Source organism: Herpailurus yagouaroundi, unplaced genomic scaffold, assembly GCF_014898765.1.
Source record: "Herpailurus yagouaroundi ecotype Mexico unplaced genomic scaffold, PumYag 181, whole genome shotgun sequence".
NCBI lineage: Eukaryota > Metazoa > Chordata > Mammalia > Carnivora > Felidae > Herpailurus > Herpailurus yagouaroundi.
In genome coordinates, this window is record NW_024412412.1 from 24097790 (window position 1) to 24124425 (window position 26636).

General features: G+C 35.2%; 1 protein-coding gene across 7 annotated transcripts in view; it reads left to right on the plus strand.

Annotated features, from left to right (window-relative positions):
- Window positions 1-26636, plus strand: part of SGCZ (sarcoglycan zeta) — a 1125109-nt gene that overhangs the window by 972098 nt on the left and 126375 nt on the right. For all 7 annotated transcript variants that reach the window (XM_040490100.1, XM_040490103.1, XM_040490099.1 and 4 more), the window contains one exon: window positions 21784-21871. In XM_040490100.1, coding sequence (XP_040346034.1) covers window positions 21784-21871 — 88 coding nt within the window. The remainder of the gene's footprint in view (window positions 1-21783; window positions 21872-26636) is intronic.

A 26636-nucleotide genomic window follows, 5' to 3' on the forward strand; every position in this document is an offset into this window, starting at 1 on the left:
TTCCCAGTAACTTATCCATTTTTTTCCAGGTTGCCCAATTTGTCAGCATATAATTGCTCATAATATTCTCTTATTATTTATATTTCTGTGGTATCGGTTGTGTTCTCTTCTCTTCCATTCATGATTTTATTTATTTGGATCCTTTCTTTTTTGATAAATCTGGCTAAGGGTTTATCAATTTTGTTAATTCTTTCAAAGAACCAACTCATGGTTTTGTTGATCTATTCTATTGTCTTTTTGATTTTGATATCATTTATTTCTGCTCTAATCTTTATTATTTCCCATATTCTGCTAGTTTTGGGCTTTATTTGCTCTTCTTTTTCCAGCACTTTTAGGTTTATGGGTAGGTTGTATATTTGAGACGTTTCTTCCTTCTCTAGGAAGGTCGGGATTACTATACACTTCCCTCTTGACTGCCTTTGCCGCATCCCAAAAGTTTTGGAGTATTGTGTTTTCATGTTCATTCTCTTCCATGTACTTTTCTATTTCCTTTTCCATTTCTTGGTTAACCCATTAATTCTTTAGTAGGATGTTCTTTAATCTCCAAGTATTTGTGATCTTTCCAAATTTTTTTGTGAGGTTGATTTCAAGCTTTATAGTGTTGTGGTCTGAAAATATGCATGGTATGATCTCGATCTTTTTGTACTTGTTGAGGGCTGGTTTGTGCCCCGGGTGTGATCTATTCTGGAGAATGTTCCATGTGCACTCTAGAAGAATGTGTATTCTGCTGCTTTATGATGAAATGTTCTGAATATATCTGTTAAGTACATCCCAGCCAGTGTGTCATTCAAAGCCATTGTTTCCTTGTTGGTTTTCTGCTTAGATGACCTGTCTATTGTTGTAAGTGAGGCATTAAAGTACCCTACTATTATTGTATTATTATCAATGAGTTTACTAATGGACATCAAAAGAAAGCTGGAGTAGCCATACTTATATCAGACAAACTAGATTTTAAAACAAAGACTATAACAAGAGATGAAGAAGAGAATTATATCACAATTAAGGGCTCTGTCCACCAAGAATATCTAACAATTGTAAGTATTTATGCCCGCCACTTGAAAGACCCAAATATATAAATCAATCACAAACATAAAGTAAAGCTTTTAAGGGAGTAAACTCATTATAGACCTCTCTCTCTCTCTCTCTCTCTCTCTCTCTCTATCTCTATCTCTATCTCTATCTATATCTATACACATATGGCCTCAACTTCCTAAGAAATATTATACATTAAGTCACTCTTTAATAATAAGGGCATAAACTATCAAAATATTCATTTGCCTTAAAATTTATTGAATCTCTTTGTTTAGAGAATGACCTTTTTCTTTAAATATTTTACTAAGTAACATTATACTAATTTAAGATACCAGCTTCATTGGCTTTGTGTTAGAGGAAGGGGAGTACAATTCGGCTTCAGCAATCTATCTGATGGCTTAAGAATTCAGTGACATTTCATTTTGTAAAGTGTGTTTTGTTTTCTAAAGAAATATAATATACCTTTTTCTTAAACATTTCTGTGGAGCTACTTCTATTCATGTATCCTTTTTAATAAACCCAGTATATCATTTATATATAGTATAATTGGAATACCCCATGACAAACCGAAAATTGCATTTGCTTTGTAAAATGTAGTATTTCAAATTTATATACAGGAGGTTATGTAAGGCTAAATGACTCTTCATATCACAAATGACTAAAGTATAGAAGGTAGGATTTTAGCACATTCTGGAATCAAACACAAAGATGCAGCCAAGTATATGTCATGATGATGGTTAAGGTGCTTATTGAACATTTTGTAAGGTTAAAAACCTGTTCTCTGCCTTTGCATTATGCTGCATTATTTAGAATGTCTAATGATTTTTAGAAGTTAGGTTGCCAGCATGAAGAGAGCAAAGACATGTCGTTGCAATAATTTCTGTAAAGTGACCTATTTCGCATTTATTTCTATCATGCTGCGCATAATTCTCACACCTAAAGATCACACAAAAGTTAGTCTAAATTATCTGAACATGTGGAAACTAGTTTAATGCTCCTTTTCCCTGCATTCAGGTAAACTAATCACAAGTATATCACATTGATCCAGTGAAACATTTATATTATTTTATGTTTTCGAATGCAGTCTGTAAGAGTCACTATCACAATATTTAGATGAATTTTGAATGCTGTTTTTTTATTAGTTGATATAATCTCAGCATTTACTTTATTTGGAAAAGTAATAAGTCTTGTGTTCTATTTCTTTCTATCCTGTCTGTTAATTTACTGTACCTATAACTTTTGAACCTAGTGTTAATCTGTAACTAGTTTATCTTGGCTCATTCAGAATGTCAAGTGGATCTCTAGAGCTAGCCTGAGGTTCTGAACTATCTTTTGAGTGTGATTTTGATTTTCTTTTAATGCATAATTAGAAGAATTCCAGGGATTACGGGTATAGACAGCATGTGTAGAAGTTTTCAATGCATAGAGAACTAATGCACTGCTCCATATTTGTAACGGAATATGCCAGGTTAGTGATTAATGGTGTAACTTTGGTGTCCGGAGAAACTCTCAATTGGAAGAAAAAAAAGTCCTTTTCTTCCTCACAAGAACATACCTACTTTTTAATTATTTCCATTATAATCTTCTTAGGTGAACAACATAGAATTTTGCCTAAGTTATCTTAAGATACGTAAATGATTGCTTGATATCCACGTTTGCTGCTAGGATATAAGGTGCTTCTTTCAAAAAATATAAAGTGATCTGGTAATTAATGGTACTTCTTATGAATAACACAACCTCACTACTTTGGGTGTCTTATAGTTTAAAAGCCTAGCTTCAAGCAAAATATCTACAAGGCTTTTATATCAACCAGTTACCAAAATCCTCGGCCATATCATTATTTAAAAGATATTGAAGCAAGTTATCTTTTTATTGATTTTGAATTGTTAGGTAGATATATCTATCCTTATCTATACCTATCTATCTGTATTTAAATCTAGACTTCTGGCATTGCTTTGTATGAATTTAAATTGTCACAGCATTTAGGGGGTGCCTGGGTGGCTCAGTCGGTTGAGCGACCGACTTGGGCTCAGGTCATGATCTCATGGTTTGTGAGTTCGAGCACTGCGTCAGGCTCTGTGCTGACAGCTCAGGGCCTGGAGCCTGCTTCTGGTTCTGTGTCTCCCTCTCTTTCTGCCCCTCCCCCATTCATGCTCTCTCTCTCTCTCTCTCTCTCTCTCTGTCTGTCTCAGAAATAAACATTAAAAAAATGGTCACAGCATTTATTATCATGTTTTAAATATGTGCATATGCATATTAGCATGATTTATGCTATTATGTATTACTTTATTTTTCTATTATGTCTTACTCATTTCAGAAAGTATAATAAAAATAACAAAAATTTGCAAAAGGTAGCAGCATATAAAATATAATATCAAAAAAGTAGGACTGAAAAAATTTAGACTATAAGTAGGGCAAGATCAGAAAAAATAAAGTTTTTTGTATAGTTTTTATCTTACAGCTTTCATTTTACCTTCAAGAATTAAAAGGAAAGTGTGCCTGACTGGCTCAGTTGGTAGAGCATGTGACTCTTGATCTCGGGGTTGAGTTCAGCCCCATGTTGGGTGTAGAGATTACTTAAAATTAAAAAAAAAAGTTTTAAAAAAAGAATAAAAGGAAAAACTACATGATTATGTGATTTTAATTTCTAAAGTAACATAACCTGTTATTTAAAAATTTTTTTTTTCAATGTTTATTTATTTTTGGGACAGAGAGAGACAGAGCATGAACGGGGGAGGGGCAGAGAGAGAGGGAGACACAGAATCGGAAACAGGCTCCAGGCTCTGAGCCATCAGCCCAGAGCCTGACGCGGGGCTCGAACTCACGGACCGCGAGATCGTGACCTGGCTGAAGTCGGACGCTTAACCGACTGTGCCACCCAGGCGCTCCTAACCTGTTATTTAAAGAAAACAAAGCTCTTCCTAGCATAAATGGCCAAATAAATTTGTTGTATAGAATCTCATAAATTCATGGAGCCAAATAGTAAATGTTGTGAAAATAGTTTGAGGAAAAATAGAAACACATTTAATATGGTTTTACATTGTGTCCCTGATAAAAATTGGGAAAACTGTTTTTAAATAGAGTGAAATTAAACTGATTTTTGAGAGTGAATGGTGAATAATTTTCTGTATATGTCTAGCTAAATCCTCGCATAAAGAGTAACCAGAAGAACATACCTTTCAACCAATTTTCTGTAAGTATTTCCTTGAATAAGGTTATAGTAGAAGTAAATATCAGATGGTCTGATGGCACAGATTCTGATGTAAGCATAGAAAGAATGACAATTCAAATTTGCCCTCTGTGAGTGGATTCCCATGATTGAGAAGACAAGTGGGCTGTAAGGTTAACTTGGCAGTGTGAAAACAGTGATTCTTATCTGATGGAGAGTTTGAGGAATCTCAAGGCAAAACCAGGTCTTCCTCATTAGAAAATATGCATTTTATCTTTCTTTAAGGTGCATTGTTTTAGGATTAAAAGACCTTCAGGGAGTCAAGATAGAAAGAGAGAAAGACTTTCATAAACTGGGTATCAAAAACTCATGGTGTCGATTCCTTAGTACCCCTCCTGAAATCCTTGTTGCACTATATGCTAACTAATTTGGATGTAAATTTAAAAAAATAAAAAATTAAATTAAAAAACAAATCAAAACAAAAAAACAACTCATGGTCCCCTCACCTGGGTGGCTCAGTCGGTTAAGCATCTGACTTCAGCTCAGGTCATGATCTCACGGCTGGTGAGTTAGATCCCCACTTCGGGCTCTGTGCTGACAGCTCAGAGCCAGGAGCCTGCTTCGGATTCTGTGACTCCCTCTCTCTGCCCCTCCCCTGCTCATTCATTCTCTCTCTCTCTCTCTCTCTCTCTCTCTCTCTCTCTCTCTCCTCAATAAATAAATAAATGTTAAAAAAATTGTTTAAAGAAAAAGTCATGTCAGACCTCTAGAGCGATGTTAAGTGAAGCATGAAGTGAGTAATCTTGGGAGTCGATATATTGAGTTCTGTTATCCTGTAGAATGGTGTGACTAGAGTGCTAACAAGTTCCACTTAGGGACCTCGTGTTTTCCACACCCTCACGAGTATTATTGAATCTATTTATTTATTTTTTTAATTTTTAAGTTTATTTTGAGAGAGACAGAGAGAGAGAGAGAGCACAAGCATGGGTAAAGAGAGCGGAGAAACAGAGAATCCCAATCAGGCTCCACACTGTCAGTGTGGAGACCAATGCTGTCAGTGTGGATCTCCACCTCACAAACCGGGAGATTATGACAGGAGCTGAAACCAAGAGTCCAACACTTAACCGACTGAGCCACTCAGGTGCCCCTGAACCTATTTTTTTTTAAAGGAGAGTCCAATAATGGGATGCCTGAGTGGCTCAGTTAGTTAAGCATCCGGCTCTTTATTTTGGCTCGGGTCTTGATCTCATGGTTCCTGAGATCAAGCCCCATGTCGGCTCTGTGCTGGACCTGCTTGGGATTTTTTTCTCTCCCTCTCTCTGGTACCACTCCTCCTCCCACACATGCCCTTTCTGCCTCTGTCTCTGTCTCTGTCTCTGTCCCTGTCTCTCTCTCAAAGTAAATAAATTTTTAAAAAACGAATAAAGTTAAAGGAGAGTCCAATAATAGAAAAGCAAAGGGAATCACAATAACAGACACTTGTGGCATATTGTTTAATATAACCAATGATTGTGTGGCAAAATCCATGTCTCGTGCATATATTTTTCATATCTTTCGAAGAATTAGGCCTATATGGTAGACATTTTTATGAATAGAATAAAGCAAATGTTTGGCTTCAAGGCAACGGTAAAAATATAACTGTAGCATGTGATAAAATGAAAGCATTTTGGGTATCACATGCTACAACCATCTATCAACTCCACCAGCATATTCCAAAGAATGTAGTGTTAAACAAAGCAACTCTTTAAGAAAAAATCAGATATAAACAATCATTTAATTAGTTTAATTAAAGCCTTTTAAGCATGCTCCCTGAAAAGTGATCTCTAATAAATGTAAAGGCTGGGTAACAGAGTATTTTGCATGTTAGTTGGTTTCTGATTAGTTCTTTATTGCATAATTGAAGGTGTACCTAGCAGTATTTTTAGTTATAATGTTGATGATAAATCAGTGTGATGGCAGTTTTTCTGGATAACCTTCCAAAAGGTTTTGAAAAATAAGTATCTTTTGTATACCAGATCTCCTTATTTCTACTTACTTATTTATGCGAATAAGTCTTTCAGTCCATGCATTACACTAGAAAGTAGATTATATCTCATACTGAGACCTTTTTCATTCTAGTAATAAGCAATATTTATCCACAAAGATGTAAACTCATTGGAGAAAAGAAACTACCTAAATCATTAAGAGAAACATTTCTGAAAGTTTTGACAGATTTGTCTTAGTTTGTCATTATCTTCTTAAAATTTTTAGTTGTGGTAAGGATTTCTGATAAATTTATCCTTCTTTTTTCCTTTTGATGATCATAAAGCAAATTTGTAATGTAATTGGTTTTTTATCAGTTAATACTAATTTTAAATCCAGAAGAATTTTTTTTTTTTTAAATCTGATGTCAGGTACTAGAAAAAGTAAGGTGAAAGGACAGGTGCGGTAGGCTTGAGGTGGAGGTTAATGGAAAAGTTGCAGTTATTAAGTAATGACAGTCTTAGTATGACCACAAGAGAGGCTATTGAAGGGTGTATGACAAGATCATGGGAACTTAAAGCAAGAATTTAATAGTTCAGAGTATCAGAAAATCATCTATGTGGTAACTGAAAGCACTGAGAATGATGAATGTAGTAAGAGGAGAGAACGACAGTGAGTGAACCAAACGATGGAAACTTCCAGGAGTGAGAGCAAACAAGACTTGTGGACTATGTAGTGTGGTGATGTGAGATTCAAAGATTAGAGAGGAGGAAAGGGGAGGGGAGAATTATCTGGAATTAGCTCTCAGACACAGACAGTGTCACGTTAGATGCCCCCCTCCTCCCATCTCCATGCCCATTGGAATTGGGAGCAAAAGCGGCTGTAGTTGGAGAGATAATAGGAACTCAGTACAGGTATATGATGGCAGGGAATCTAGTTCATGGCCTCACTTCAGAGATTAGGAAGTTATTTTTAACTTTTTGAAAATTAATAGTTACTTAATTGTGAAGAATTTTACAGTGTTAAATGTGAGTAGATGTTAATACAGATTAGTCCTCTACACTCTCTACAGCTTTATTAAATTGACCATTCATACTAGAATAATGAATTTCCGGCATTATAAGTTCCTCCTACAGATAAAAAAATTAAATTACATCCTGAAATTTCTAACATAGTTAGGTATACACATTCATTCTACTTGTAAATATATTTGGCAGAAAAGATAAAATAGAGTGTTTTTAATCTTACGTGTTATTAATATAAATCATCAATGCGTACCAATAGATTATTTTTGACATACTAATGGTGGGAGATTAAAAAAAAGTAACAGCTGGATTCGATTTTAAAATCTTGTCTATTTTTAACACTTGATTCATTCATTTATTTTTACTGCTTCACTTATTGTCTGACATAAGTAGAAATTCTGACTTCTTCCTTAGCGTTCAACATCTGGTGCCTAAATCAGGCAGGCCTCGGGGAAGACAGCACAGCACTCTATTTGATTGGCCTGAATTTGGAAACAAATGCTTTATTTACTTATTTGTATTTATTTATTTATTGTAAGGCTCGAAGTCACCATCCTGAGAGCAAGATCGGATGCTTAGCTGACTGAGCCACCCAGGCGCCCCTGAAAACAAATGGTTCAAATGAACACATTTAAACTTCTTGGAGATTAAAGGCTAATAGTAATGGAAAATATCCCTCCCTAAATATTTCTCCGCTTGCATTTCTCAGGCAATGACAATTTTATAACATAACATTTTTTTTTGCCTTAACTGCTAGAAAAGCAAAGTAAAATTCAGGGTTCAACTGTAGCACAAGCTTGTTGCAACAGAGCAGCAAGATATGGGTCCGGACACATTTATTTCTCATGTTTTAGAAGGCCTTTAGTTCTGTTTGTAAATTTTAGTGCCCAATTTAACATTGTGTTTAAGTTTATAACACACTTAATATCTTTTTGGAAGAAGTACAGTCTTAATAAAAACATAAATATTTTATGTTTTCCTCCTCAGTGTGTTTGCTCTTCAAATGGCATCTGTCTTTTATCTTTATGGAAAATAGAACAGCTGAGAAAAACTGTAATACTTTTTTATGTGTAAAAGTGACTCCAAAAAATCCTATGATAATGTCTCAACTAGAGTTCACTGATTTCTCATATCACAAATTCTATGCTTTAATAGAAAAATTCCTTTAAGTCCAATATTCACTAATATTAACAGTTAATTTATTACATTTAGAAGCTTTTAACTGTTTCTACAGTTTTAATAGAGATAGCTCATTTTGCAAAACAACTTTTTCTTTGTGATTTAAAAAGTACTTTTTGGGGGGTGCTTGAGTGGCTCAGTTGGTTTAGCATCTAACTCTTGATCTCAGCTCAGGTCTTGATCTCAGGGTTATGAGTTCAAGCCCCTCATTGGGCTCTACGCTGGGTGTGAAGCCTACCTAAAAATAGATAATAATAAGATCTTAAAAAAAAAAACTAAAAATAAAAGATTATTATGAAAATACAAATAAATAGATAAAATATTTTTTGAAGAATGGATAAGCTTTGAGACACCGATAAACATTCATTTATTCATATATGAATTCCATATATGAATTCCACTGATCTTTCTAGGAAATAGAATTAAAATCTGTTTTTAAGGATTAGACCAAAATGAATAAGTATGTGCTCTGCTATTATCATATAGCAATGTATCGTAGTTGTTTATGACTTCACCTGTGATCTGGCAACTTATAAACTCTGAATTTGCAAACATCCTTCCTTCACACAGGAGCATTTACACACATATGCATACCTACTTTCCAGCAGGCTCTGATAATATATCTGTCTGGGTACTAACTTGTCTAACTTCAGGTTGCTCTCTATTCTATCCTTAAAATCGGCGTGATTATTTTACTTTATTTCTTCTCAACCCTCATCTCTATACTTCAAGCTTCTTTATATTTTTTGAGTAATAAATTTACTTTTATCTAAAAATGGTACACAATGAGGCCTTTGACTTCTAATTAATTTGCAGACTCTGTGTTGTGAAATAAAGTCCCACTGGCAACCTGCATGTGTCGTAAGTTTCAAAAAGATGTATATAATTGAAGTTTTTCCTTTGAAAAAGGTAATAGAGGAACCATAAGTCCAAAAAAATCCCCCCAAAACAAAACAACACAAAACAAAAAAAAAAAAATAAACAGAGTTGAAAAAACAGTAGGATGTGAAGGCTGAAATCAGAGTTTCCCAAGGTAACAGTTTAACAGTACGTAAAACTTCAACCCATGGGAATAAATAGCCATCTGAACAGCCTAAGGAACATCAGGCCATTATGGCTATAAATACTGTATCCTGTGAGAATTTGTAAATGTTATCCTGCCTTCTTGAATGCATATCTTCCCAGATAGTACTGTCCTCCAGTGCCTAGCAGAAGCAAATACAAATCTTCTCCAGAAGAATGCTTCCTTATTCCAGGTTCCTGGAAATTCTTGCATGTTAACCATGAGCTAAACAACAAACAACAAAAAGAAACAATGCAGGAATGTGGCAACAGGAGACAAATTCAACACAATGATTCATTCACTTAGATCTCTAAACTCCTCCAGCAATTATAATTTTCAGCTACAGAATATTAAAATATTATCTTTAATAATGCTTAAGAAACAAACTGGAATAATGAGAGAGCAAATGAAAAGCAGTAACATAAACAAATACAATTGACCGGTCGATGTGAAAAAATACCAAATTTCTTAATAAAAGATATATCAATGAAATGATAACTCAGTGAATAGCTTAACAGATCACTAACACAGCTGAAATGAGAAGTCCATACACAAGAGCTGAAGCCCTCAGCCAGCGGTAGCAACGAGATAGGGAGATGGAAAATAGGAGACAGAGTTAAGAAGACATACAGATAGAATGAGAGAAGGTATATTGCATATCTAATGGAAATTCCTCATGGAAAGGATGTAAAGAATGAAGTAAAGGCACTATTGAAGAGATAATGGATGACTGTTTTCCAAAGTTGATGAAAGACAGGAGTCATCAGATTCTAGAATTAAGAAGTATCCTAAGCAGAATTTTACAAAGTGAAATTTATACCTAGATTTATAATACTTACACTTTTTTAACTAAATTCTTTTTATATGAATTCTTATATTAAAAATGCATACAAAGTTAACACTATATGTATTTATTTAAAAATCATTCAAAAATAAAACTGTTAGATGATAACATTATTTTGAAAAACATTGGGTAAATAGTTGCTATAACTTTGAGGTCTGAAATTCGTCAGATTCATTCTTTAGATCAGAAGTCACTTTCCAGTGTGTGTAAATGGGCGCCTCTTTTTTGTTAGTAAGCTTTTACTACAAAACAGACATGACATGGCCATTCATGTCTTGTTTGTGGCTACTTTTAAGCTACGGAAGCAGTGTTGAATAGTTCCAACAGCAACTGCATGGTCTACAGAGTCTAAAGTATTTACTATCTGGCCCTTTAAGAAAAAGTTTGTAGATTTCTCTTCCAGCTGAAGCCAATTTGATTAATTACTCCTGAGAGAAAAATACATTGTTAAACATCATCACATTTAAGTATATCATTTAACAGTTCAATTTGTAGCCTAATAATGTTCTGAGAGTATATCAGTGTTATGAGAAATGTCAGCATGATTATTGAAGGAGAGGAGTATGGAGAACACTTAAGACAGGGAGGGAGGCCTTGCACAGGTCAGTGCAGTGAGGAGGCCTTGGGTGAAAATACTGGGGCTGTCAACTCCTTGTAGAAGAGAAGGAAGGGTATTGTATCAGAATAGGCACACTTCTGTAATAGATAACTTTGGTATCTCATGGGTTAGTTTAAGTAGAAAAATTATGTCTCTCTCACCTCACAGTCTGGTGGTGTTGTTAGGACTGGTGTCTCAGATCTGTATAGACATTCAGCAGCCCAGGTCCTCTCTGTGTGTCTTCCCATAACACCTGGGGCCTCATACAGAGAAGTTAGCACATGACAGGCTTTTGTAGTCCAGGCCTGCAAACTTTTATATCAGCCTCTATTTCTTTGACTACAACTTTGGTTGTATGGCCAGACCTACCTACAAGAAAGACTAGAAAATGTAGCCTAACTGCCATATGCACAGGAAAAAGTGGACACGGGTTGGTGAACAGTATTTTCCATGGAGGTTGGGAAGTAGAGGGCAAACATGTCCTAATTTATAAATCTGTGGGTTAAACATAGGCTTGCCATGCTATGGGGAATGGTTCAAAAAATTTTTTTTCAGGCAGCTGCAGTTTTCTGCTTGATCTGTGGGTTCAGGCCACCCTGCAGATGCAGAAGCTTCTAGTAAGCAGTTCTTTGTAAGTCTCTCTCCATTCCTACACCTCACCCAAACAGGTCCTATACTATTCAGTCATCTGCACAGCAGTACCATAGACTCACTTGGGAGCTTGTTAGGCATGAAGAATCTCAGGCTTCACCCCAGTCTGAGTGTAGAAAGATCCGGAGTTGATTTGTGTGAGCTTTACAAATTTCTAAGTGTCAGGTTAGAGTAATTTCTCTAGTCGTGTCATGTGCTAATTGGTCTGACATATTCTAAATGTTCGCTGACCACAGATGCTATAGTTACCATTTTTATATATCTAAAAATAGAATTAATTTTACATTTCTTCTAGCCCTCAAACCTGTCATCATTAGACTTTCCTGAAAAGAGACCAAGGATTATTGCTTGTGTTATTTTAGCATGAAAAAAAAAAGTCAGGAATTTGAAAGTGCTGTAGTTATTTGAAAAAGTAATCCCAGGAATACTTTCTACCCTTTTATTTAGTTGACAGAGAAAGGATAAAAATCGCTACCTGTTTCAAAGTAATGATTACACAAATTGAGAAAGGATTTATTCTTATACTTTTTGCACAATTAACTTATCAGATACAGCAAAGGTATAATCATAATTAACAAAATGCTTCAAAGCATAGAAAATCATACATACTATTGTACAAACATAATAAATGTTATCTGAAGGGTCAGTTTGTTGCTTAATATCCATTTAGATATTTTTACCATGTTCCTTTGGTAATTAATAGGGTGCTATATTAGTCTGGGTTCTCCAGAGAATCTATATATAGTTTCTCATGGGTTAACAGAAATACAAAAATTATCTACACAAAAATTGTAACCTATATATAGGTTTTCTTTGTGTCTCCCTCTATATCTATTATATTTATGTGTATGTATATATATACACACACACATATATATAATATTTTATGATACTATTATAATTATGTCATATTATAAATATATATGATTATATATTTATTATAAGGAATTATCCACGCAGTTATGGACGCTGAGAGGTCCTAGGCTTTGCAGTCAGAAAGCTGGAGACCCAGGAGAGGCTAGTCCAAGTCCAAAGGCCTCAGAACCAAGAGTAAAATTCCAGTCTGAGTCTGAGTCAGAAAGCAGGAGAAGGCTGATGTCCTAGCTCAAAGACAGTCAGGCAGAGAGAGCAAATTCTCTTACCCAGCCTTTTTTGTTCTATTCAGGTCTTCGGTGGATGGATGAGGTGAACCCACACTGGGGAGGGCAATCTGCTTTATTCAGTCTACCAACTTTAATTTTAATCTCATTCAAAAACACCCTGACAGACACAGCCAGAATAATGTTTAACCAGATATCAGGGTACTCCATAGCCCCATTAAGTTGATATATAAAAGTAACCATCACAAGTACTATAACCATGATGTACGTATTTAACTTTATAACCAGTTGTTATTCTTATTACCTGTTTTGTCATTCCATTATCTTTTGTTATTATGGAATAATTTTGTCGTAATCATTATGTTGCTGATTTCCCTCATCTGTTTCTGCAGAAATTCAGTAACAGCATAGATGCACACGCACATACACACACACACACACACACACACACACACACACACACAATCAACTAACAATTTGGTCCTAATATTTCAGATACTTGACGCGCTTCACAAGCCAACTAGATTTGAAGAGAAAGATTTGTGGTTGTTGTAGTTGTTGTTATTTTAACTAGAAGAAACTTAACTAATATGAATGGAGATATTTCTATGGGAAATAATCCAATAAATTCTTTTTCTTTTAACTCCTCTATCCCTATTCCTTTACTCAACATAGGCATTTCTTGGTAAATTACATACATCTTATCTGAGAAAAATGAATTTTTGGTTAGGTGTGCTGCACTTTTTAGATTTTTAGATTCCACAGATTTCTTATCTTTTCTTTAATTCTAATTTCAAGCAAGATAAAAGAAAAATAATTTAATTGAGCTCCTTACTTAACTCTCTATTTTTCCTCATCTCTTACATTTATATAAGATAAAGTCTGTTTAATATACAAATACATACATGGCATAGCCTGTAGCATTTTATTGTGAAAGAGGTGGAAGAGGCTTTGTACAGTGCTTTTCTGAAATACCTCCTGATTCATGATTGGGTAGTTCCATTTCTAGAAGACTTAAATTATTCCTTGTTCCATATGAATAAATGATTTAAAAGAATTAATCCCTTTATTTTTTAAGGGCATGTGAACTGGTTAAACAAAAGATACTTACATACACTCTAAAGTTTCTTTCTGCCCATTAAAGTGAGTACAATGTGTGCATTCTAACGAGGCAATACCCAGTCGCCTCTCTCCCATCAGTTGTAGGATACCTCATTCAGGCTCTGAATTGGGCAGAGAGTGAACAGGTTGGCGCCCATGAACTAGTACAAGGGCAAGATCAGCCTGAAGAAAGACTGAAGGGACAAAGTGGAAACTCAACAAAGAAGTAAAAAGAGGAGATTATTTCCCTGGTTCAGCCAATGTCACCTGAAAGGAAAAGAGGCATCTCTGGGAATTTAATGTCATCTGGTTAAAATAACAATGGCCTTTCATTGATCCGGATCTTTATTGCTTTAGGTAGACATAATACTTTTCCCTTTTGGGATGCTGATTCAAGAAGTGTTCACTTTCTAAGCCTACACTTGGGTAAAAGTTGAGTTGGAGTATTTTGAATGATAATAGGAAGTGGCAGATTACCAAAGATTCAATGTAAATAGAACTCTGTGCAAAACTGCTCCCTGTGTCATTATTCTGAAGGTGCATTCATCAATAGCAATTGAGATAAGATAAGGAGGCCCTCAGGAGGAGTATGTTCTTACCACTCTCTTTACTATGCAGCTTTAAAGAGGCAGGAAAGAGCCACAAGGGCCATCAGAAGTCATAGATCATTCACACAAGATATTCTGTGTAGTGACCTCAATGACTTGAGAATTTATAACAAAGAATTAATGAAAGTGGAGAATTCTCAATAAAAATGTGGGAATAGAAACACAGAACAGCTAATTATTGAATAAATGCTCTCTCCCCTTTACTATTTCACATTCAGGTTAAAATGTGAGCACTGAGAATTTAAGGGAGTCACTTAAACATCTGTAGATATATTCCTTTTCATGATCAATACTTCTGCCTTCTTTAAAGTACAAATTCCAACAGCTGAATGCTTTACATTCTGAAGGAAATAAAATTTCAAGTAATTGTATGGTTAACTAAAGAATTAAAAAATGACCTTTTTTTCAGCTTCTTAAGAAGCTAAGAAGCATCAGGTCCAGTGCTTAAGGACAGGAGGTAAAGTCTGCCTTGCACACAGAGATAATGAATAGAAATCAAATCATAATGTGATATGACTTGTTCCACTTACATGGCGTTTTGGAAACCTTGCTCTGGGCCAAAAAAAAAAAAAAAAAAGTAGCAAGAGTTTGGTAAATTCTGTGTGGCCTGAACAGAAATCCAGGTAAACATAGGTAGCCTGAGTGCATTATGTTGTAAATGTGTTCAGCTCAGTTCATTCAGTCAACAGACATTTATTGAACATGAACTAGGTGCCAAGCATGAAACAAACCAAGCTTTCAAAAGGCTGCATGCGTAAAAGAAAATGACAACACACTTGTGCTTTCAGGACAGTCCAGTCTAACAGAATATAAACAAAGGAATGATCAAAACAAAGCAAAGCAAATATCTTGTGACAAGTACCGTGATAGACATCAACGCTCATTGTGAAATCAGAGAGCGGGAGGGGAATTTTAATTCTGGGAGAGCAGGAATCCTTCACAAAGGATGCAACTTTGATCTGAAACTTGAAAAATATCTATAATTTTGACAGTTTTATGGAGAAGTGGAAAAGAATTTCAGGCTTAGGGAACAGAAGATGAGAATACACAGAAGTAGCATATTTTCAGAAACATGGGAAATGTGGGTCATTCTTACATGGGGGAGTAGTAGGAAAGACAGCTAAAAGCAGAAATGGATCATATTCTAAAGTACCTTACATGTTATGAATGTGAATTTTTTCCAAGCTGGGAATGAGGAATCAATAAGTGTTTTATTTTGTTTTGTTTTAATTCAAGCACGCGAATATTTTTTTAAAATGGTTTAGAAATATAACACTGCAGGGGTGCCTGGGCGGCTCAGTTGGTCAAGCGTCTGACTTCAGCTCATGCCATGATCTCACAGTCCCTGAGTTTGAGCCCTGCGACTTGGGCTCTGTGCTAACAGCTCAGAGCCTGGAGCCTGCTTTGGATTCTGTGTCTCCCTCTTTCTCTGCCCCTCCCGCACTCGCGCTCTGTCTCTCTCTGTCTCAAAATTGTAGACATCCATTAAAAAATTTAAAAAAAAAAAAGAAATATAACACTGCATATGAAGAATCAATGTAAGGAAAAGTGGTTATTGTGATGTGAGTTATGAGTCTATTTCAGAGGTGGTCACAGGAAATGACAGGAAAAGGTATATTTAAGAGGTGCTTCTAACACAGCTGCTTGGAGGTAGAGGAAAAGGAAGATCGAGAATGTGAGGATGATGCAAGTTTACTGCAAAGTAGTAAAATTTCTGTCAGTGAGGATAAGAAACCTTACCTGACTTTAAACCGTATCAATTCAAGACCTGACATGCCATCTTCAGGCCATTGACACTGAACAATAAGAATCATTAACTTCGTTCCCTTTCAGTGTAGCAAATAGGGAGATTCTTATAGGTGATACATTCTAAAATGTGTGTGCAGAGAGAAGTTCAGGATTATGTACTCTTGTCTAGAACCTGAGAAAGCAAAATGAAACAAAATGGACCAGACTCTTAGTGAAACGTGGATGATGACATTGTGGAGGGCACATCTTATCCTCTAAGACAGTGTATGTATCAGTCCCTTTAGAGACTACAGTGTTTAATCTCAAATCATACTTTCTTCACCTGTTTTTCAAATTTATTTTCACATTTTGATCTGACTGTAAAAAGCCTAGAATTTAATCACCATCAGAGAGGTAGTATCTCATAGCAGTTGACAAGGAAGATTCTATCTAGACCCAAATTGCTTGGGTTCAAATATTTGATCTGTCATTTATTACCTGTGTGATTTAAAGCAAGTGACTTATCTTTCTTTGATGGAATTTATTCTTTTGCAAAACAGAAATGATAGTAGCTAGAACTATTATTAGTAGAATACTATAATTACAGTGAGGAATAAATAATAAAAGCAAGCGCTACGAGTGCCTTCAGCAAAGGCTAGATACTAATCTAAGCGTTTTGTATATATTGTCTCATCAATTGGTTATAAAAAGCTCACAGATTATGTATTATTACCCCATTTGCAGATGAAGACAAATCGTGGTACAGAGATGGATTGATTTGCCAAGTCAAGCAGAAAGTGTTTGACAGATTTAACTATTTGAACTCAAACAGGGGGGTGCACTGTCCGTCTTACAACCACTTTATTTCCTGATTCTTTTATGGGTGATTTTATTTTAAGCCACAGAAGTGGGTGAGCTCATACATGTAATGTGTTCAGAACAGAGTCCGGCATGATGAAGCCAGTAGGGGCTAGCTGCTGCTGCCCTTGACTACTGTTTCCACTACAACTTAGTAGATGTGAAAGAATGAGTATCTGAAGTGCCTTATTTACATACACCTTATATGTATATAACAACAGTATCTTCGCATCAGTATAACTTCTGCTTTGTAAAAGAAGTTTCTACTACAGCCACTTATTACTGGTAACATTCTCTGTGTTTTGTTGTTGTTGTTTTTTTATTTATGTGGTTAATTGTCTAGCTTTATGTGGTAGGTTATGAACTCGTTAAGAAGAGAAAGTTTGGGGGCGCCTGGGTGGCGCAGTCGGTTGGGCGTCCGACTTCAGCCAGGTCACGATCTCGCGGTCCGTGAGTTCGAGCCCCGCGTCGGCTCTGGGCTGGTGGCTCAGAGCCTGGAGCCTGTTTCCGATTCTGTGTCTCCCTCTCTCTCTGCCCCTCCCCCGTTGATGCTCTGTCTCTCTCTGTCCCAAAAAAATAAATAAACGTTAAAAAAAAATTAAAAAAAAAAAAAAGAAGAAGAGAAAGTTTGTCCCTTGTTTACCCAGTTAACAGCGAAGAGCTGGGTACATCGTAGGTAATCAGTAAATATTTGAGATAAACAAAAGTAGACACAACAGAAATGAGAAGAAAGGGATTTTTTTTTTTTTTACCTTAGTCACTTGCACTGCCTGTGACAAAAGCATGGAAATAAGAAGGACATTTTGCATTATTTCTCTAAAACCGTTAGCAAGGTTTCAACCAGGACCTAGGAAAAAAGAAGGTGTGCATAGAAGAATCATGAACAGGGGACTTCAGGTCCTCTTAACATTACCATTGCTTTTCTTCCTGAGTCTCCCACGTGCTTTGCTTCAAGGGTAGCAAAGAAGGCAGACAGGTTTCCTAGAGTCACAGCCAAAAAGCAGGTCAAGTCCAGAATACTATGATATGCCTGCCACAGGAGTTTCGTTGATTTTGAAGGACAAATATTTGAGTCAAAGATGAGGTTATTTTCCTCCAAAAAGAAAACATGTTTATATTACTATATTGTACAGAATAATATTACACCTACTTACTTACCCTCACACAAAATTTATATGTCTTATTCCTACTTACCAAGTAAGTTTCTCCCCTTTGTGTTCTCAGCAAGAATAAGCTGTAAGAGAGAGAGTACTGCTATGTTGTGAAATTAGACACTAGCTTTCAAAGTCTTGGAACACAGGAATATAATACAAAAGACTATAAGGAGGGCATGTAGAGAAGAGAGTGGAAAGCAACAATTTATTCAAGGAAATAATTTTCTTACATATAGATCTTTGGAGAGAGGAACACAACAAAGGAGCTTTATAAAGCGTTAAATGTCAGTTGTTTTTGCAAAGAGGTAGTTTCGTGGTACTAATTTTTACCTAAAAAAAGGGTTTCGTATTAGATTTATAAATTGCTGAGGATTGTACTTCTTTAGATGATTGAAAGAGTTTCTATCAGTTTTATCATATACACTTTTATCATGTATATGTATATTTTACTTAGTAATGAGTGGATATTATGTAAAAGGTCATGCATAAGCCATGGTTCTAACTCACAGAGATGTCACTGAGCTGATATATAATGCAGAAATTATAGTGTAATTTTTCAGGGAAGATGATGCACTTAAATGCATTACATTTTGTTTAATGAAAAGTAACTTGGTTTTTTTTAATTAATTAACTTATTTTGTTTGTTTGTTTATTTATTTATTTATTTATTTATTTATTTATGTGATTTCTCAAACTCACAACCTCACCATCAAACGTTGCATATTCTTCTGACTCAGCCAGCCAGGCGCCCCGATAGTTGTTTTGATTCAGCTCACCTAATTATATTTTAACAAATCAGTATAACATAATAATATATCGATACTACATGAATACAACATAGAGAATTGTTCATTACCCCTCCTAGCTATATGTTTCTGGTTTTAGTAACAAGATTGCTATTTTTATCATAGTAAAGTTTTAATACAGATATATAAAAATTGAATTCTGAGGGGAAATTTAGTGGACTCACAGAAGAGGAGGGATGAATGCTAGGGGGAGAACCTCAACATTTCTGTGATTACAGTAAGAGAAAAGTAGATAGAAATGTTGTAAACTATGACATAATGATGCCTTACTTCTAACCCAAGTCTATCTCTCTACTAAATTAGATGAAATTCTTATTGACTTTTAAAATGGACTTTTCTGTCTTCTTAAAAAATTTAGTAAAGCAGTAATTATTTTAATATACTTACATGGTCCTGAAATTACATAATGTTAATGGTTATTCTTTTTTTATGCTATGGTTCACAGAAATTTAGGCTCAGCCAAGCAAATAAAAGCATATCTTGTCATCAACTTTTAAACATATAAACATTAATTATGTATTATTTATATATATAATATAAATATATTTATGTATGATATATTTATAATGTATATTTATAGATTATATCTGCTATTTTATAACATATTATATATAACATGTGTAACATTATATGTTATTTTATAAAAATATTGTAACAATCTGAATTAAAATTCAACCAATATATCTTCATGGTGTATTGAACTACAATATTGTGAAGGCTTGTGCTGTTTCTTACATTCATATTGATTTTATTTAATTAAAAAAACATTTTTTAGTGAATGAATTACATGTAATTAATTTTACCAACTTAAATAGAATCTTTGTGTGCTTTTAAGAACCATGTGCTGGATGTAATTGCATGCAGTCCTTAGTCCATGACCTACACTGTAAACAGAATTAGAACATATTGCTCAGAAAAAAAGATGTAATTAATTTTAAATATTTTCAAAGATGGATGTCCACAGCATAGAAGTACCTATACCTAGATTTATATTTTGAAACTATACACAGAACACTTGTGATTTGTGGCACAAAAAAATGAGTTGTGGTAAGAGAGGCGGTGAATGAAATTAACCATAGTGTTTTTTGTACAACCAGTCTCACTCTACAGAATAAATGTATTCTTCACAATGTGGAAAATTAATTTTTAAAAGCGCAAACCTTGGGGCTCCCGGTTTGCTTTTTTAAAGCAACTGCCTCTGTCAGTTGAGCATCTGACTCTTGATTTCGGCTCAGGTCATGATCCTAGGGTTGTAGCCTCAAGTCCCACATTGGGCTCTGTGCTGAGAGTGGAGCCTGCTTAAGATTCTCTCTCTCTTTCCGTCTCCTTCTTCCCCTCTCCTCTGTTCCTGCACATTCTTTCTCTCTGAATTAAAAATAGATAGATAGATAGATAGATAGATAGATAGATAGATAGATGATAGATAAAATCTCAGAGTAGACATAATAGCAAAACCCACTTTTAAAAGTGTGTGTGCATGTGTGTGTGTGTGTGTGTGTGTGTGTGTGTGTGTGTGTACATCTTCAATCACTGCTTTGCATCTAGTCAGATGTCATACAAATCAACTTTAGGAAAAAGCCCATGGAGTCCACCCATGAATATCCAAATCACAAACCTCAAATGCTAATCTCAAATGAATTTTTGTATGGCTTGTATATAAAAGCACTTTTGTATCCACACTGACACAGAAGTGACATACCACCTGGATGGTGAGGATGGTACTGGGAGAGATTTTCATAGAATTTTATTACCTGGGTTAAAAGCTCCATGAGGGCAGGTACTGTTCTGTTTGATCACTGAAATTTCTCAAACCTCTAGAACATTACAGCACTCATAGTGAGCACTCAGCAAATATTTGATGAATGAATGGGTGGACAGTTTGTAAATGGTCACCCTACTTATGTTTTAGATCATAAAAATGAAAATTTAGGCAGTTGTAAGTTACTTATGTGATACATTGGTGGCAAAAGCCCAAAATGTAGGTTCCTAAGGCAATGGTATTGTCCTTCAATAAATTATGTCACTGTTAAGTCCTAAATTAGTGATGAAAGTAAACATCTAACCAAGGTTAGATATACTAAGGGAGAATTTCCAGGCAAATATCTTATATACTTATATTCTATAAACCTCCCTACATAATCCATTTTATGATTTACAGGGCATTACCTCTTGTGAGGTAAATACACAAGCTAGTATCATGTTTATTATGAAGATTTATTTACCCACTCAGTAAATACCTAGTAAATGCTTTTTTTTCAGCAGCATGCTAAGTATTGAGGATGTAATTGTATATGTGTGATTTCTATGGTCCCTTTCCCAAGGACATTTCTTCTTATGACAGAAATAAACAAACAAGTAAACACATACCCAGGCAAAATAAATTTGTCTTGTGATGGGTGTTTTGAACCAAATAAGTGGAGACTGGGGGGTTTGGGGATTGAATGAATCTGTAGTTACGGTGATCAGGGGAGGCAATTTTGAGGAGATGATATTTAAGGTGGGATCTGAAAGTTGCAAACTCACTTAAAAAGGGGTTTCCTCCTTTGGGTAGGGTTTAAAACATCTCCATGGTAGGCATGTATTCCAATGGGAGATGGAGAGGGGAGGAGTTACTACACCTTGACTGTACAGCATTCGGTAGAGTTGGAAATCATTGCATTGAATAGTTAATGCCCATTTACCAAAGTGGAAACATTCCTATCCCCCCAAGTCATTATTATGAAGCACCCCTACCTTTTTATCACGTTGTTCAACCAATGTTTGGGATGTTAAAATAACTGCTTAATATAAAGCAAAGAATTAGAATTCTGGTAGTACCCAATCAAATGCAGCATAGTTTTATATATTAAGTTTGACTATATTTCTATTTTTTATTTGATTTCTTTATTTTATACATGTTTCCCAGGATAGTCCACTGGTCTTACAGTCTGACAGGAATGTAACAGTGAATGCGAGAAATCACATGGGGCAGTTAACTGGACAGCTGACAGTAGGTGAGTGCTTTGGAGTTAAGATTGCTCGTAGCATCTTACTCCATTTAAAATTTGGGGATTGTTTAAATTGGGGAAAGCAAAGGTATATTATTTCTCTAATATAAACCAGACATCCTTTTTTAGCCCAGTTACCTTGCACATGATTTGATATTTCATAAGTTAGTTATACTTTCCTCTATTTACTCGTTCTTACTCTTGTCAGGGTGTTACTATGAGACAAGTACAAATATTTTGTTATTACTCTTAGGTTATGAAATGCAGCATTTTCCTAACAAAGCATGTGAGATATAACATCATGTTGTCTATATATCCTTTGTTTTAGGTAAATCATTCCTAATAAATATTATCTGCTAGTAATAATTAGAAATGACATAGTTAAATATAACAAATCTTAGCATTTATCAATTACTTATGAATTTGGTATTGAGTTTATCTAAATTTTAAGGTTTATATGCTTTAGAAGTTATGCTAATGATAAAATGTTATTAATATTTTCTCATATTGTAAAGAAATTAGAGATTCATATTACATGGCATTATTATTTGACTTAATTTTTATAAGAAAAATGGCAAATAAAAAGTCAGTTCTAATTATGTAAAACAATAAGATTTGATTTATATGTAAATGCTAAAATATCTTTAGAATACTGTATTTTTCTGTTGGGAAATTACCTACTATTGATAATATATGTATGTATATAAAAGTATAAATAGCAAATTATAACTTGAGGAATGAGTTATCCTTATCTTAATGAGAAATTAATGAATACCTTAATACAAATGCATGTTTCTGATATTTCTTTTTAAATTACACAAGTACATGGCATTTGAAATGTGAGGTTTGTAAATATGAATTTGACTGTCTACTTCCTTTGTAGGTATATGAAACACTTTTTGAAATGCTATTTGCCTTAATGAAGCCAAAAATGAAATTTATATTTTATCATACATGTATTTCCAAAACATACAATTGTACTTTATTCATAATAATTGAATTTTATTTTATACATTGTTCACATCATTAAAGTTGGTCACTTGTCATCATTTGAATACTGGAGGAGAAAAATAAAAGGAGGATAAACTGAAAAGTTGAATAAGAGATAATATTAATGGGCAGCGCTAGTTTTGTTTGTACTTACATTTTTTTTCAGTAGTCTCCCTTATTTAAATTTAAGTTGCAAGCAATCATGTTTGGGAAACTCCAGAAGGCTGCAATGTGGTCCTGCGGTGTAAGCATGAAAGAAGGTCCATAATGCCATGTCTATAACATTATCTCTGTAAAACATTAATGCTAATTAGATATGAAATAATTGGGATGTAATTCTTCTGAATATTTACTTTTAAAATCTGCTTAGAGTCACAGTCTGATGCTTCATAGAAGATCTCATATCTCATCATAACTCCCCTTGTTTAATGCTCAGTAAATTTTAGAGAATACATGAAGTCCTACGAGCTGCAAGCCTTTATTGTCAGAATCATTTACTCATCTTTGATATTTTCATTTCCATTCATCAAAAATCAATGACATAGCCAAATTATATAGAAACCGTAATTACATTCTGTGATTTCTCATTTTTCTGTCTTCATTAATTCTTCAAAGCTTAAAGTCATGGCTGCCTTAGATAAGTCTTACTCTGTGGTAATAAGACAGAGTGTCATTTGCAAGAAATTAAACCCAGTGATATTAACATTTGGTGCTAGTTTCCTCTCCATAATTCACTTTTTGAGGATTAAACGCCACATAAAATAGAAGCAACCAAGGGCAGCTTCTGCCCTTTTTGGTTTCTTCTGAGGTCTGAGGTGCTTGCCTTCCTTCATTGCCCAAGGGGATTTACAAGAGAGTCAGGGAGTGGGAGAATTGAGTAGCAAGGTGCCAGGACAGAGGCATCGCTTCTGGGTCTGTGCCTCTTCTAGTACCTGTCAGTCAACTATACACCTAACCGTCAAATTTGATTTATTTATGATATGAGAAATATGCTTGATAAGAAAAATTAGGCATCGGGATTCTGTAAGAAGAATTTCTTTCTTTGATTTGAATATTTGATTTGATTGGAATATTTTCTTTGTTTTCTTAATATTTTCAGTCAATTTATGCTAATAATAAAGTCCATATGATGAAACTGTAAATTACATTTTTATTTTTTAATGTTTATTTATTTATTTTGAGAGAGAGAGAGAGCAAGAGCAAGCAGGGGAGGGGCAGAGAGAAGGAGAGACAGAATCCCAAGCAGCTCTGCACCATCAGCACAGAGCCCCACATGTGGCTCCAACATGAACCACAAGATCATGACCTGAGCCAACATCAAGAGTTGGATGCTCAACTAACTATGCCACCCAGGCTCCCCTAAATTACATTTTTTAAATACCATAAGTCTGAAATGAAATGAAATACTGTAAGTTTATGAAGACATAAAAAATTAAAATATACATATGTACAAATTAACATAAAAAACTAGTCCATTCTTTATCCATATGGAAGCTATTTGTATCCTATATAATTTATTTATTTATTTTTTTTTCAACGTTTATTTATTTTGGGGACAGAGAGAGACAGAGCATGAACGGGGGGGGGGGGGGGCGAGAGAGAGGGGGACACAGAATCGGAAACAGGCTCCAGGCTCTGAGCCATCAGCCCAGAGCCTGACGCGGGGCTCGAACCCACAGTCCGCGAGATCGTGACCTGGCTGAAGTCGGACGCTTAACTGACTGCGCCACCCAGGCGCCCCTGTATCCTATATAATTATTAATTACACCACACTGACTGGGGCACATGGGTGGCTCAGTCGGTTAAGTGTCCAAATCTTGATTTCGGCTCAGCATGATTTCCTGGTTCATGGATTTGAGCCCCGCGTCGGATTCGGCAATGACAGTGCAGAGCCTGCTTGGGATTCTCTCTCTCCCTCTCTCTCTGCCCCTCCCCATCTCGTGCTTTCTTTCTTTCTCAAAATAAATAAATAAACATTAAAATAAAAAAAAAAAACCCCGTTGACCTTTCTGGGTGTAAAGATGTAAAGCGAAATGTGACTAATGGCATGATCCAACTATGCTTAAAGAGAAACATCTGAGCTTTCTATGGAAAACTAGGTTTTTTTCTCACATACACTGAACAGAATGTACACATCGTCTAATAGAAGGAATACACTGTGTTTTTTTTGCATCTCTATATCAAAAGAGACATGGGCCTGCTAACCATGGCTTGGTGCTTTAAAGAATGCACAGAATGTGACCACAAATGCCATGAGATAAAATAATTGTGGGAGCAAGAAATAGAACATGTTTCCCGGTTCAACTTAATTCAGGGATAAGAATCTAGACTCCTCTGCAAGAGATGATATGTATGTCTATTAAGTATCCCTTATGATATATGCCTTCACCTGGGCTTGTTGGTCAGATGAAGTGAGGCCCCAAATGTTACTTGTTTGTGGCTAGATCTTTTCGTTTCAGAAGTGAAGTGAACTGATGATAAAATTAATATCATTTAGTAAACAGAAGACCCTAATGAAGACTCTTAACTGTATCTATGTCCCTCTGCCCACCTCAGTATATTTCCAACATCCAAGACAGGGAGGCAGACAGACCGGCAGGCAGGCAGGCAGGCAGATACACACACACACACACACACACACACACACACACACACACGCACAGAGCACTCAGGCTTCCCCACAGAACCAGTGTAAGGAGAGTGCTGGGAAGCAGGACCAGCACAACATTTAAAGAAACCTTTCAAGTCCACTACTACACACGGAAAAATTGATTGAGACATCAGCATCTTATTCACTGTAATATGCTACAAGATAATTGGAGTCTGGAAGCTTTTCCAAAAATATGTAATAGTCACCTATCATGGAAAAATAATCCTTCAATAATGCAAGCAGTGAATAAAACCACATAATTTCTAAAATTAATCACATCATTTAATCACATAATTTTATTTTTTTATGTTTATTTATTTTTGAGAGAGAGAGACAGTGTGTGAGCAGGAGAGAGACAGATAGAGAGTGAGACACAGAATCTGAAGCAGGCTCCAGGCTCTGAGCTGTTAGCACAGAGCCCGATGCAGGGCTCAAACTCATGAACCATAAGATCATGACCTGAGCTAAGATGCCTAACCAACTGAGCCACCCAGGTGCCCCATAATCACATAATTTTAATAGTAACTATGTTACTGTTAGGAATTTGTTATACAATGATGTTTATTAGATTATTCAAACCATGAGCATTTTTTAATATTCCACAAATTTAGGTTAATCCACATACCCAAAGATTTCACAATACCTGTCACAAAATATGCTGACTAGAAAGGCACTTTGATTATGAATAATTATTAAGAGGTATTATAAATAAACCAAAGAAAAAAGAAAAATCAGAACATAAGTTCAATGAAAATTATTTTTAAAACAGAATTTTATGGCTTTTCGGTAATTAACAGTATTATGGGGATAATCATGTGATTTATATGCCAAAATGCTCTAGAAGAGTATATTTACCTAGAAATCATAATTTACTCAGAAACTAGTTTTAGAAAGGAGTTGTATTTTAATAGGTAAAAGCCTGGATTCTGGAGCCAACTAAGTCCCACATCTGTCACTTCCCAGCACTGTGACCTAATGCAGGTTACTCTGGGCATCTTCCATACTCCGGGTTTCTGTGGGGAAAATTGATGAGTATCCATATCATACAGTAAATGTGGGCATTAAATAAATGAATATATGTGAAGTACTTGGAATACTTCCTGGAGCATAGGATGCAGTATGTATATGTTA